General features: G+C 52.7%; 4 protein-coding genes across 4 annotated transcripts; 1 reads left to right on the plus strand and 3 right to left on the minus strand.

Moving 5' to 3' along the window:
* Positions 1–1,300: 1,300 nt before the first annotated feature.
* AA0111_g9750 (hypothetical protein) lies at positions 1,301–3,383 on the plus strand (the record flags this gene model as incomplete). Its single annotated transcript, XM_028656344.1, has 5 exons — positions 1,301–1,473; positions 1,521–2,089; positions 2,164–2,425; positions 2,488–2,579; positions 2,668–3,383. 5 exons carry the CDS (start codon positions 1,301–1,303, stop codon positions 3,381–3,383), a joined length of 1,812 nt encoding a protein of 603 aa, XP_028502630.1.
* Positions 3,384–3,923: 540 nt separating this feature from the next.
* On the minus strand, positions 3,924–5,308 carry AA0111_g9751 (hypothetical protein; the record flags this gene model as incomplete). The annotated part of the gene is made up of 2 exons (XM_028656345.1): positions 3,924–4,503; positions 4,563–5,308. 2 exons carry the CDS (start codon positions 5,306–5,308, stop codon positions 3,924–3,926), a joined length of 1,326 nt encoding a protein of 441 aa, XP_028502659.1.
* Positions 5,309–5,898: 590 nt separating this feature from the next.
* AA0111_g9752 (putative cytosolic iron-sulfur protein assembly protein 1) lies at positions 5,899–7,224 on the minus strand (the record flags this gene model as incomplete). The annotated part of the gene is made up of 1 exon (XM_028656346.1): positions 5,899–7,224. One exon carries the CDS (start codon positions 7,222–7,224, stop codon positions 5,899–5,901), a length of 1,326 nt encoding a protein of 441 aa, XP_028502631.1.
* A 529-nt stretch (positions 7,225–7,753) lies between these two features.
* Positions 7,754–10,317, minus strand: AA0111_g9753 (hypothetical protein; the record flags this gene model as incomplete). Its single annotated transcript, XM_028656347.1, has 3 exons — positions 7,754–9,478; positions 9,526–10,102; positions 10,151–10,317. The coding sequence occupies 3 exons, from the start codon at positions 10,315–10,317 to the stop codon at positions 7,754–7,756; spliced, it is 2,469 nt and encodes an 822-aa protein (XP_028502660.1).
* Positions 10,318–12,878: the final 2,561 nt, after the last annotated feature.

Below are 12,878 nucleotides of genomic sequence, written 5' to 3' on the forward strand. Positions count from 1 at the left end.
ATGTATGTGTATATGTACGTCCACTGCTACGTGTTCAAGATGTTGCAGAAGCTGTGTGCCGTACTAATGACTCCTCTGCGTATGTACTCACGACCGAACGTTGGACCTTGATTGCTGATCAGATTGTAAGAGAATCTCAAGTTAGCAGATATGTAACAACTGTCAACGGAGCAAAACAATTATTTCGACTGAGCAAGATTTCTTGTTGGCTCACCTCTACTCATCTATCTTATTAACAAGTCATGTTTTTGAACAATGCCTCAATCCCCCCTTTGCAAGATACGCGAGAAAGTGAGGAGGGAATCAAGCTAGGCGATTGTTCTGTGCAACAAGCACGCGTTTTGGCCAACTAGTTGTCGTTTGACCAAACCAACAGCGGAGCAGGTATCGCCAGTTACCATTGGAAAGACATGAGCATGCGCGGTCGCAGGGTTTTGTTGCGCTGCAGGTAAAACATCCATCTCTGGGTAGCGGGACACCCTGTGTGGCGGGACGGTACAAACACTTGCCAGCACTACGTGCTGCGCTGCGCCTAGCTAACACCATTAGAAGAACACGTCTCTACTAAGAATGCAATCGCGCACGGCAGAGAGAACAGGCTGCGAATGTGTAACAGTCCGCTAATCTCGTCAGTGTATAGCAATGGTAGGCGCAGCCTCCTCTTGGGCGCCTGAACGAGGGCCTGAACGAGGCTGTGCGCTTGGGATTCAACCTTCAGCATAGTATTTCCCTCTCTGCGTCTTAAGACACTAGAGCCTCATCTGCTCAGGCAAACTATCCTTCATAATCGCAACTTTCGATCATTGTTACTCTTTACGTTGCATTGTTGAGGATCATGGGAAAACAAAGCCGAAAGGCACCTTGGCGCAGGTTTCTTCAACTCGGAACAGCACTGCCGGAAGCGACGAAATGGCGGCACGTCAATGGCGACGCTCTCGAGATGCAAACTCCTCTTACGGCGCAAAACATAGAGAGTCGCCATAGCAGTAGCATCGCGAGCGAATTGAATCGCTCGCGCTCGAGCACATTGATCGAGAGAAGCGTTGTCAGTCGCACACTAGGACGATTGGTGGGCCCTCGATTCGTAGGGTGGCGACTCGGCGTATTACACTTTGGAATTTGGGTTTCGATTGTCTTTGTGCTTAATCTCACCGCGACGATATGGGCCTCTTTAGCTACTAGGAAAGACAGGGGTGTCCTTTTCGAGGGCGAGTGTGTTTTTACAAAACGGCTAAACACTGGACTGCATGTTCTAATCAACCTGCTGAGTGCAATTCTCTTAGCTGGGTCCAACTACACCATGCAATGCATGTCTTCACCCACACGACAAGAAATCGATCGGTCGCACGCATTATCACCTTTTCTTCCTCTCCAGATAGGTATTCCAGGTATCCGAAACCTCACCAAGATCGGACGCCACCGAGCCATACTATGGTGTCTTCTAGGAGCTTCATCTCTCCCCTTGCACCTATTGTAAGTCGCAAAGTCATGTTAGACGCACCAGCTAACAATTGGAACAGCTATAACTCTGCAATATTCAGCTCCCTTTCTTCTAATAGCTATTGGGCGATATCAACGAGCGAGTCTTTTATTACAGACTCAAGCTGTTTGAACTGTCCTGAGATTACCGGGGAATTTCCTTCCGTACTAAATCGCCTTTGGAACAATGCAAGCACCGGCACGCTTGAAAGGCTTGATCCCGCCGAATGCATAGCCAGGTACGCAACGAGTATTCAATCCGCTCAGCGCAACGTCCTGCTTGTTGCCAGCGATGACCAGGTCCTACCCCCGAATGAGAACCCACTTATAAATGGCTCTCACGCCTATGGGCGATGGAAGTTCAGTGCCATGAGCGCAATGGCGCGTGATACGGCTCGCAACTCCTTCGACTGGATATGCTCAGGCATGGATACCAAGAGACCGTGCTCGCTTGGAATCGATGCTATTCGGGACTCATCTGCTGAGTCGTGGCTCATGGGACCCGGAGCAGGATGGCCCGTCAAGTACTGTCTTAGCGAAAGGGCTGATCCAACCTGCAAGCTCCATTTCGAACCGACTATCGGCATTATCGTGACCATACTCAACTTTGGTAAGTTTTCCTTTGAGAGAAAAATACTTATTCGCAGTAGGGCTGCATACGGAGCAGCTAATGAGTGCAAATAGTCAAAGCGGGCGTCATGTTTTACGTAGCGTTCTTCGTTGGAGACGAGCCACTCATGACAATGGGCGACGCAGTCGCATCTTTCCTGGAAAGACCGGATCCTACAAGCAAAAACAGGTGCCTCTGGGCCTTTGCAAATCAAAGAATGTTCAGAGACGGCAAGGGTATCAAGCATCATAGGGTAGGCCCGCAACGCTGGACTTGTCCACAATATCGATGGAGGGATGCTACTAGTCCAGAACGCCGCGTCGTCACTATCTTCATGTAAGAACAAACATCACCTTCCGCGTTTTTCCCCAAGGCCAGAAGCTTATGTTGATCATCAGGTTCTTGCTTGCTCTCTCGGTTGTCACCGCATTCTTAGCCGTCGGAATCACCGCCTTGCCACCAGGCATAACAATCTCACAGCTTGACTTCGGTACGCATACAACCATCTCGAAGCCAGTGGGATAGGCTGAAGAGAGAACCAGCAAAGTTCTGAAAAGTTTCGCTAACGCCGTGTATAGTTGGCCTTGATCCAAGCTCCGCCATCGACATGCGCAATTTTCCAGATTCCCTCGTGCTCAAGGTTGTGCTCGCCAATTTGCCTCAGCTCGTATTCTCTTTGGTCTACTTTTCTTACAATGCAACTCTGACAGCTATGCTTATGGGCTATGAATGGGTATCGTACGCCCACAAACGAAAAGGCCTTCGGGTATCGCACCAGCCCAAGGGCGCTCAGCGCTGCACCTACTTTCTTCAGTTGCCATACCGATTCAGCATACCACTTCTCTCACTAAGCGCTCTATTGCACTGGCTCGTCTCTCAAAGTTTATTCCTCATGTCCATTGATTTTTACGACAGTCTTGGCAGGCCTGGCGACTATTCTCCATACCACCACAAGTTCTTCGGATACCAAACAGTGGGCTTCTCGCCGCCTGCTATTATTGCTGTTTTGGTGTGTGGTGGGCTAATGACGACTAGCATTGTAGTCTTGGGTCACATACTGTACAGGCGCGGCATGCCTGTCGCAGGCACCAGCAGCATGGCCATCAGTGCGGCGTGTCACTTTACGGCTGAAGATGGAGCAAACGAGGGCACTGCATCGAGTGAAAAGTTGCAATGGGGCGTTGTGGCCAGGGCAGAAGACAATGGCCCTGGACATTGCGCATTCTCGCCCAGATCAGTAGAAGCGCCCGTCAAGGGCAGGGTGTACGCGGGCTCTTTCAATCCAGGTCTTTGAATGTTTCAAGATTGGGTTGCTGCAGAAGCGGGAAGTACAGGTACGGGAGTCCTTCGCATATACGACTAATCGCTGCCATGGCTCGAGAGGAACCCTCTAGCCTCGTCTTGCTTAAACTTCCAATCACATGCTCCTAGGGTTACATTTTGCGCGTTGTGCTCGTGCTTAGGCTGACGTAACAAGAGAGCGATGTAGTCACGTCAAGGTACTGCCTCGCTAAGGTTGTCGTGAATGCAATTGTGCAAAACAAGAGAAAGAGTCGGCAACACAAACAGGATAAGTATTATGAAAAAATAAGTTTCCCTCTTGACTAGAGAGGGAGAGAGAGACGGTGCAACAAGCGCACACTGATAGACTTTGACCTAGCAAGCACCGCGTAAAGGACCTCATACGACTAAACAAGATATACGTGGGACCATGGGGGGAGGGAGGGGGGAAAAAGAGAAAAAGGGAAAACATTTTCATCCTCCCACCCTCCCCCAACCCACCACAACATGCCGTAACATAAGAGGTCTAATAAAGGTACTTGGTCAAGACATCCTAAGCCGCCGTATCCATGCCCTCGCTCTTCATCTGTTTGCCCGTCCGTCCACGCGTAACTTCCTTATCCTGCGGACTCCTCGCTCCCTCCTGCTCGTCAGAGCTCTCATCAAACGTGGGGCTCTGGGGCCTACTATCGTTCAGATTACGGCGACTACGTGCCATCCACGACCTCACACCACCAATCAGACCCAGATTGTAGCCGGCCGCGAACTCGGATGACTCCCTGGTACTGTTGATGTTCGCCCTCGGTATGTCCAAGTGGCTCAGCCTACTAATCGCACTTGGGCTCCTCGCAACATTGCCGCCAGATTCCATAGCCTCAGCCTGCGTCTGCTCCCGCGTTGGCGTCCTCGCAGGACTAGCGGGTCTCGACGTGCCGTATTGCCAAAACTGTCTAAAGTCCTTGCTCAGTTCCTGGCCTGTGGTGGTCCAGTTGGCTTTGATGCTGTCGCGCAGCTCGGCCATGGTGCGCTTGACGTCTAGTTCATTCTTCTTGAGCCAGGACACGTTTAGTTCTTTGCGCGAGGTGCCGCGTTTGAGTTGGCGGTCAATGTATTGGTCGTAGTCGCGTACGATCCTGTGTGCATATGTTAGCCTGGCTACTACTTGTCTAACACTGAATGTTCTTAGACTTACTTTGTAATGATACCCGTTGTGCTGAGACCCTCTGTGCGCTGTGTGACGAGGAACATGCCGCGCTCCTTGATGGGACCGTAGATATCATCGCCTTCGTCTGCGCCATAGGGAAGGTCGTCGTGCGCAACATAATCGATATTGTGCTTGAGCAAGAACTCGGCGGTGACGATCCAAGGACAGTCCTCAATCACCTCGTCAACCCACTTGCAATGGCGCACGCTCTCGGCACGCTCCCTCGCCGACAAAACGGTCAGACCCTTGCGCTTGTGCGTCTCCTTGTTGCCGGTAACGCCGACGACGAGGTGGACGTCTGGAAAGGCCGTCTTGGCTTGCTGCAGGGCGCGCATGTGTCCAATGTGGAAGAGGTCAAACACACCGTCTGCGTATATCCTGACCGGTCGGCCCTCTGGCGGCGGATTCGTCTTGTACCCTACAGGATCGACGAGGCCAGCTTTCGGCGGAGGCTCCATGCGCATGCTTCCAGCCTCGCCTCCCTCGCCGTGGTCATCGTCGCCTGCAAGCGAGGATGTGCGGCGGCTCTTCTTGCTTGCGCGCTCATCCTCGTCGCTGTCTTGGTCGCCGTGAGCGCTCTTGACGCGTACCCGCTTCGTCGTCGTCGTCGTCGTCGTCGTGCCATTGGCATTGGCATCGGCCTGGCGCTCCTTCTTGGACGCGACGGCTTGGAGGACAGGGTCCTCGGCACCCTCGTCCGAGGCGTCGCGCGATGAGGGCTGCACAGCGTCCATGGCGTCTTTCTTGACCGACGTTACTGTGGTTGAGCGCTTTCGTTTTGGCGGCATAAGCGTGGGGAGTCCGAGGGCTTCAGGCGGTGAACAAGCAGCAGGACAGTAGGTGCAATTACGGGCGCAATGGGCGGGCGTCTAAGACTAGTTTTGCGAAACCAGCACGTGCAGTGTAGATGGAGGAATGGGCAGGTGAGGAAGTAGGTAGACGTCGGATGCGCAATGTCCAGATATGGGGAAAACGCGGGTGATAACGGTGTCGGGAGACAATGCGCAAGCGCCAATTAGATGGTGGAAGAAGTGACGACGGCGACGCCAACTGAGTACGACAGGAAATACAGGCCAGAACGTCCGAGGAGAAGACGTCGGAATGGTTGAACACGCGTAGAGTACACCTAACATCATCCTAATAAATTTCGCGCTTCCTTGAATCCTGATCTGATCGGCACGGCTTGGCATGACGAAAGTCCGCCCGACGCTCCCTGCGCCACATAGCCAACCCACGTGTGGCATTTGCCATCCTGATTCCTTGCATTTGGCACAATTCCCATGACGCATCTGCATGTGAACAACATCAAGGAAACCTTGCTAACCTACGTAGGAACGGCTGCCTCGTCCAGAGTCCACACCCTTACTTCGCCATCATCACCCGTACTCAATATGACCTCCTCGTCTTCTGACCGCTTGCCGTTGTCTGCTCTCCTCGCCCAACAAACATGGTTGATCTCAAACACGTCGTGCCCTGAGAAGAGTTCCGCGACAACCACCCATTCAGTCAACGACTTGTCCGCATCCCCGTTTTCGGTACCCGGAGCAGCTTGTTGTTCTCTCCACCTCTCCTTGTAGACCACAATCTTCCCATCACTCCCCGCGCTAACAATCAACCCCGTCCTTTGACTCCAACTGACCGAGTAGACGGCGCGTTCATGAGCTTTAGGTAGCACAGCCTCCTGATGCCAGTCCTCGTCAATGGCCGCAGAACGAATAATACTGGGTATGCCCGTGTTGCGCTCGGCATACTCGTCTCTCTCTCGCGGCCGTCTCCGCCATATGCGAACTGTGCAGTCATCCGAGCAGGTCGCGAATCTAGGTCCTGATCTCTCCAGTTCCTCCATGTGTTGTGTTTGCTCGGCTGCCAGCCCTGCCGTGTCTTTCCTGTAGTCCTTTTTACTCATGCCGCTGCCTTCAAACTCAGCCCACCAGACTGTCTCCTTGTGCCCATCAATCATAGCAACCTGCACCCAGTCGTCCGCATCTTCCCTGTACAACCGGACAGTGTCATCGTAGCTCGTGCTAACCAGCAAGTCTTCTTCTGGGTGCCATGCCACGGATTTGACGTCGCCGTCGTGTTCTTGTAGTACGGCGACCGTCTCAAAGTTGTCGTCCTCGAGCTCCTCCCATATCCACACGCTCTTGTCACGTGAACAGGTAGCTAGATATTGGCCCGAGGGCGACCATGCCAAGCACTTGATCTCCGATTCGTGCCCGTCGAGAATACAAGAGAATTGATAGTCGTCGGCGTCGTCATGGTCCGAGACTGTGTCAAAGTTGTCTTCATCCATACATCCGCCGATTTGTCCGCCTGTATCCGTGAAGTCGCGTTCCATGCCACCCACAACACCGCCGCCTTCTTCCCGCCGCCATATCCCCGCGCTAGAATCAAAACTCCCCGTGGCAAGCACGCTCTGCCCCCGCGTGCCGGGTTTCCAGGAAACGGTGCGTACACTGCGTTTATGGCCTCCGGTTATCGAGTGCAGGAGCGTAAAGGAGGTCAAGCTGTACACGCGGACGCTGCGGTCGGAACATGCTGTTGCGACAATGGGGAGAGTGGGGTGGGGCGCCGATTGCCATGTTCGTGAGTTGGATGGCGGTGTGAGGGTTGCGAGAGGGGTGAGGGTGTGTGTTTGTGGGGAAGACATGGTCGAGGGGCCGCCGCGGGCAGGGCGTACGCTACGAATCGAAGCAGCAGCAGCAGCAGCAGCGCGCAATTGGTGATTCAGATCGAGGTAGGGGTAAATAAATATTATGGACGAGCAACGGCGTGAGCTTTGTCTGCTGGTGTCGTGCAGAGCTAGCTTTGAGTCAATCAATCTGGAGAGTTCACGCGTGGGGCATAGAAAGTTCAGATGAGCGTCATTCGCCAAGCCTCCTCCCACCATTGTGGGCCTGCGTTATCGGACGACCTGCATATGAGCCATGCGCTTTCCTGGCCAGATTGTTTCTTCAGATCCATCTTATACGTGATATACATATTACTCTATACATTGTCCTTAACGACTTCAAAACACTTTCTACCCATTAAACCTATTGAGCGCCCCCCCCACAAAGGCCCAGACTCCCCTTCGTATCGTCATCGTATGTCATTATGAAGGGGTATCCCGATTACTCAATCATCCAACGCCGCGCAATGCTTCTGAAACAAAATCACCGTCTACTCCTTCCCATCCTCTACTTCCTCACCCCATGATACCCCGGCCTCGTCACCGCATGCGGATCCCGAAAACCCGTCGTGATACTCATCAGCCTATCTGCCAACGTCTGCTGCTCCGTCTCCGCCATTCCAACCTTGGCACTCACCCCCAACTCACTGAGTTCAAGATTCGTTCCATTTTTTCCCTCATCCACATGGATATTCTGCGTACTCGTTACCATAATGCTTCCCCAGGGATGGCTCGACGGCTCAGGTGCTGACGTCGATGTTGTGGTGTAATTGACAAGTCCCTTTTCAGAACAGGTGTCGGTCTGCCAGCTTATCTCTGTCGAACTCGAGCGTTTGGAGCGCAGAGCACGTGGCCATCTGTGTCCGCGGCTGGACGGTGCGACTTTGGTTACCGACGGCGTGCGGCGTAGTGAAGAGAATTCCTTGTGGTTCTTCTGGGCCAGGATAGCGTGATCGGCACATCCTTCCTGACTCCTCAAATATGTTTGGAAGAAAGACAGCGGAATAGCTTTGAGCGTCAGGCTCTGCAGACTCTGCACGTAAATCTCTTTGATACCGCAGAAGGCGAAGATGGTTGCGTGGCTAAACTCCGTCTGGCCGTGCATCATGTCGAGTTGTTGCGATGAAAAGACTGCACGATGCAGCGTTTCTTCTGGGCAGTCGCGGAGGAGCTCCATGATCCGGTTGCGGAATTTATCGAGGAACAAATCATCTCCTGGGTCTGTCGCTGTGCGGTTATTGATTCGCAACAAACAATCATCCAGCGTGGAACCGTTGAAGGTGGCGAGAATGTTCATTTGTCGTCCGTCAAGCTCGTCGCTGCTTAGCTTTACCATTGGAAGGCGGCCGGGTGCGGCGCGCGGGACGATGACATCTAGGCCCCTCATGCCGGGTTTGGGTTGTACGAGAAAGGAGCCAATGTAGGTTCCTTTCTTGGGAAGTGATAGCTGTCTCTCGCTGAATGCATGGAGGCGTCCGACTAGGTTCTCGAGATCGTCGCGTGGTATCTGTAAACTGCGGGCTAGGTGATCGCTAACCTGTTCAACGCTCGCGAATCCATACCCGAGGTTGTGTAGTCGGTGTGCCTCAGTTGTATCGACTTTCTTCGTAAGTACGAGCATTTGGCCACGGCCGAAGAGGATCGGGTTCACGATAGCCGCTTCGAGGTCTTTTGTCGCCACGTCTGCAGCCACAATGGTCTTGTTGCCGTAGTTGCTCGTCCAGATTGCGCGGTTGTTCATGGTTCCCGTTGTTAACACCTCTTCGTAGAGACATCCCAAGTTATGCAGGCTTGTATCAAGAGTCTTCGCGATATCGTGAGCGGTGACGCAGAACAGCTCTCGAAAGGTAGCTGAGTAACTCAAATCTTCGTCAGTATCAAGAGACGTCCTGCTGTTGCTTGCGTGAGTTGGCGCTTGGAGATAGCCGGTGGCTTGGAGATGCTCTCGCATTTTTGGGATGAGATCGGAAATGCCGGTCCAGTTGCGCGATACTCGAAAGATCCATTGGAATACGGGATGCGAGGTATTGAACTCTTCATCAAAAGTTCTTTGGTGGAATTGTTGGGTGATGGTCTGACACGGCATCAGTCCGCTTTGACTGACGAGCAGTCTTCCTTCCGGGTCGAATGTGGCGATAGCCAAAACGACTTGTGCCGCTCGATTCTTCTCCAGTCGTCGTTGACGCTGCTTGATGAAGCCGAGCAGAAAGCACACAACACACGCGCTCAAGCACTGGTGCTGATTAGTGGTGTATACTTTACTTGAAACAAATGACTTACAAGGCACAGAGAGATGATAAGGTTTGTGTTCCTTTCCTGACCCGGTCCGCTGTGGTAGCCACGGATCTCATACCAGGTACCAGCTGCAGCAGTCCAGTGCATTCCGCACACAGCCAAGGCAAGTACAATTGCCACAATGATACGCCGCCAGAGATTGTTCATCCAGTGTTTGCTCCAGATGAAGAAAAGACTAAACGAGATCAGGCATGCGCCCACGGCGATGGAGGCGGCGCCAACAACGTGCGCCCAACTCAGAATGATTCGGTAGTTAGTAGTGCCGTTGTTGCCCAGATAATGCATCTCAGTGACCGCCGCTCCTCCGCAGACACCACAAACGCCTAGAGATGCGAATCGGACAAAAGATCCTTTACTTCCTTTGTAAAACTTGTCTGCGGCCAGTAGTCCCAGGAAAATAACGACCACGGGGAGGATAGCCGAAACTGCGGTGTAGGTCGAACTGTAGTAAAGCTGGATCTCTTCTTCCCCTTCACCGAGCACGATGGCTCGGTTCCCTACAAAGTGCATGCACCAGATCGCCACCAAACCGAAGGATACTGCACAGCCTCCGATTTGTACCCTGGAACTTGGTTAGATCATTATACGACAACGTGCTCTCAGAACATACCACGATCGCCATCCTGCTCCTGAAACTCTGCGATGCAGCAGTTCTACCGTTGTGAAAGCACCGATTAAGCTGACAACGTATGATCCCACGATGAGCCCTGGGAGGAATGATATGCTAGGTCTGCTCCCAAGAGGGTACTTGGTCGCAATCTCTGGATCAACAAACATTGCAATTCGTATTCCTCACTTGGCGTGTTGGAAGGTATGGTAGTCACGTAAGGCTGAAGATGCGCCTTGTCATACGCTGCCTGATAAGCAAAGGCTGCAGTCTGTCAGTCAGTTATGTTCATTGAACTGCATAGAAGTAGAGATGATCAGGGACGCACCTCCACAGAAGAATTGGATAAAGCTGGGGATCAGCCTGGCGGAGCCACCTGGGGTATGATCGCTCGGTACAGGTTCCAGGGAAGAAGGGGTTAATCACAATCAAGTGATTGGCATCATCCACGGCCGATCGGCGCGACAAGGCGATTCCGGTGTTTCGTCAAAGTCGTCCAAGTCAGACGATATCCAGCTTCCTTCAAACTACGGCTATTCCAGAGATCCAATCGGCGTGTATGCGGAGTCGTTGTGTATAAAGCGCTCGGCCTCCTTCCAGTAGTTGAGACTCTCAATGATCGATCGGAGAGGTAGCCGGGCGAGCAGTGGTATGTAGCAGAAATGTATCTGGGACACGCACCAGTATTGTAGGTAAGTTTGGCTTCCTTCTGTTCTAGACGTTCAGTAGAGAGGGAGAACATGAATATACTTTGGCGCCTAATTAGTCTGGCGCGGCAGGCATGATAGCGACATCCCGTCGCACAGAGTATCCACACCTTGCTGCTGGGACCGATCACAGAGCTCCGCTGTCTCTCAAGCCGAGGTGCCAATGGCGGCAGTTCATTTTTGCTACGCCACACCTCTGGCCCTTGGATGGCAAATGTCGTTTGGAACGGGACACGACCTAGTGGCTCGATAACTGCTACTCGAGTAATTACAAAGTTCAGGTATGGCATTCGGTCTTGATGTTCTAGCCGTTTACGCTGCTAATGTATTCCGCTAGTTATGCGGACATATATCTTTAACGGGACTTAGTCTCATGCCGTGTTACAACCGTGGCTGCTGAGTGCCCAAATGACGGTGCTCCTCTTACCAACGTGAGTGTGCCAAGGAAGGATTTGAAGGGGATGTGAGATGTATGCAGCAGTCACTTGCCGTGGAGATTGCACAGCCAGGAGCGAAGTTTCATCCGGCCTAGAGTTGGCCCGCATATTGAGGTAGAGTTAGCGTGGAGGCTCAACTTTGGTACGTCGGCCGACTGATCCCGGGTTTCCAAGTGACATTGGCGAGAACGGGTAATTTGAATTATTTCGCGACGCCAACACGGCAAGGAGAGGCAGACTCCAAGGGCAAGATGTAGACGCTCATGATGGGGTAGCCCGCGATTTGGCTAAGGTCGGCATGTTACACAACCCTTGATGGTATGTGCCGTGCGCCCAGAGCATTGGTATCACAATCGCCGATCCATTGGATCAAGCCAAGATGTGAAATTATGTATCCTTTCCAGACAGGCTCATGGATTCAATTGTCCAGTCCCTCCCGTCTTCGTGCGTGGGGCGCTTGCAACTTTGCTTCAAGGACCGCTATCACTATTGTTGCACATGCGCAGCGACGAAAACCGTATCATTCGCATGACGAAGACCATCCATCATCAATCCTCACAAGCATAGACTCCAGGCCGGCAACCCGTTCGGCTGGTAAAACTCGGAAGTCCCGACTTGACATGTGTCGCCATCCTCGCGAACTATCCGTTGGTGCGACGGCTCATCGCAAGGTGGAGACTGAACATGGTATGCTTACCTCCGATCACATCTCCTAGGCCAGGACAAGGTCTGTGCCCCGATAGCCGAAATGATTTTCACCCGTGCCTGGGCCTTCCGCGCCGGTGGGGCACGAATCACATCACCTTCATGAGGCTGTTGTTGGAGAGCCCACCAAAGCTGTTGAATCGTTTCCTCGTAGCCTCGTGTTGATTGTGTTACAAGTAAGTCACCGCTGACATGTGACGTATGCCAACTGTCTATGGCATGTTGATCCCATGGTAGCTTTCGTCGGTGTTTGGCGTCCGAAACGAATCTTGGTTCGCTTAATGCAACCTCGGTAGGAGGCGACTGTAGTCATTGGTCGGCAGCGACGTTGACTGACAGGAGAGTTTCGACGGTTCAGTTTGCGCCACATAAGCTATGACCAAGACCCAGTCTATAAGGTGCTGGTAGTGGGAAAACTCTCGTCAAGTCCGTGTAGCAGCAGTTGTGGAATGTGAGGAAGCTGTTCTAGGCGGGCGCACGCTGTCAGGGTTCAGCTGAAGGCGAACGAGTGCTTTTCCCGTCACTTCCGGGACCTGCAGGATGATGTGCAGTTCTAGTTACCAGCCAAGCCATTCTTGGATGGGGGGGTGCGTGCCTAGAGCAAGGGTTTGACGTCGATTCATGCTTCATATTGTGTGCTGGTGGCGGCTTGGGAAAGGGCGTTCTTGTGAGCTGCGATCAACATGCAGCTACTCGGTCATTGTTGAACTATTGTGTTGAACAATGGATAACGCCGCCGTCTGGGGATGAGCCAATGCTCAGTGTATAGCCGGTGGATGAATCATTGCAAATGCCCCAGGTTCTTCCGTCAGTGTGCCACGTGTGACCCCGTTCGGAGATCAAGAGTAAAAATAAACTCGAAGCCACAGCAGCGACTACGTG

This window comes from Alternaria arborescens (genome assembly GCF_004154835.1).
Source record: "Alternaria arborescens strain FERA 675 chromosome Unknown contig_29, whole genome shotgun sequence".
Classification (NCBI taxonomy): domain Eukaryota; kingdom Fungi; phylum Ascomycota; class Dothideomycetes; order Pleosporales; family Pleosporaceae; genus Alternaria; species Alternaria arborescens.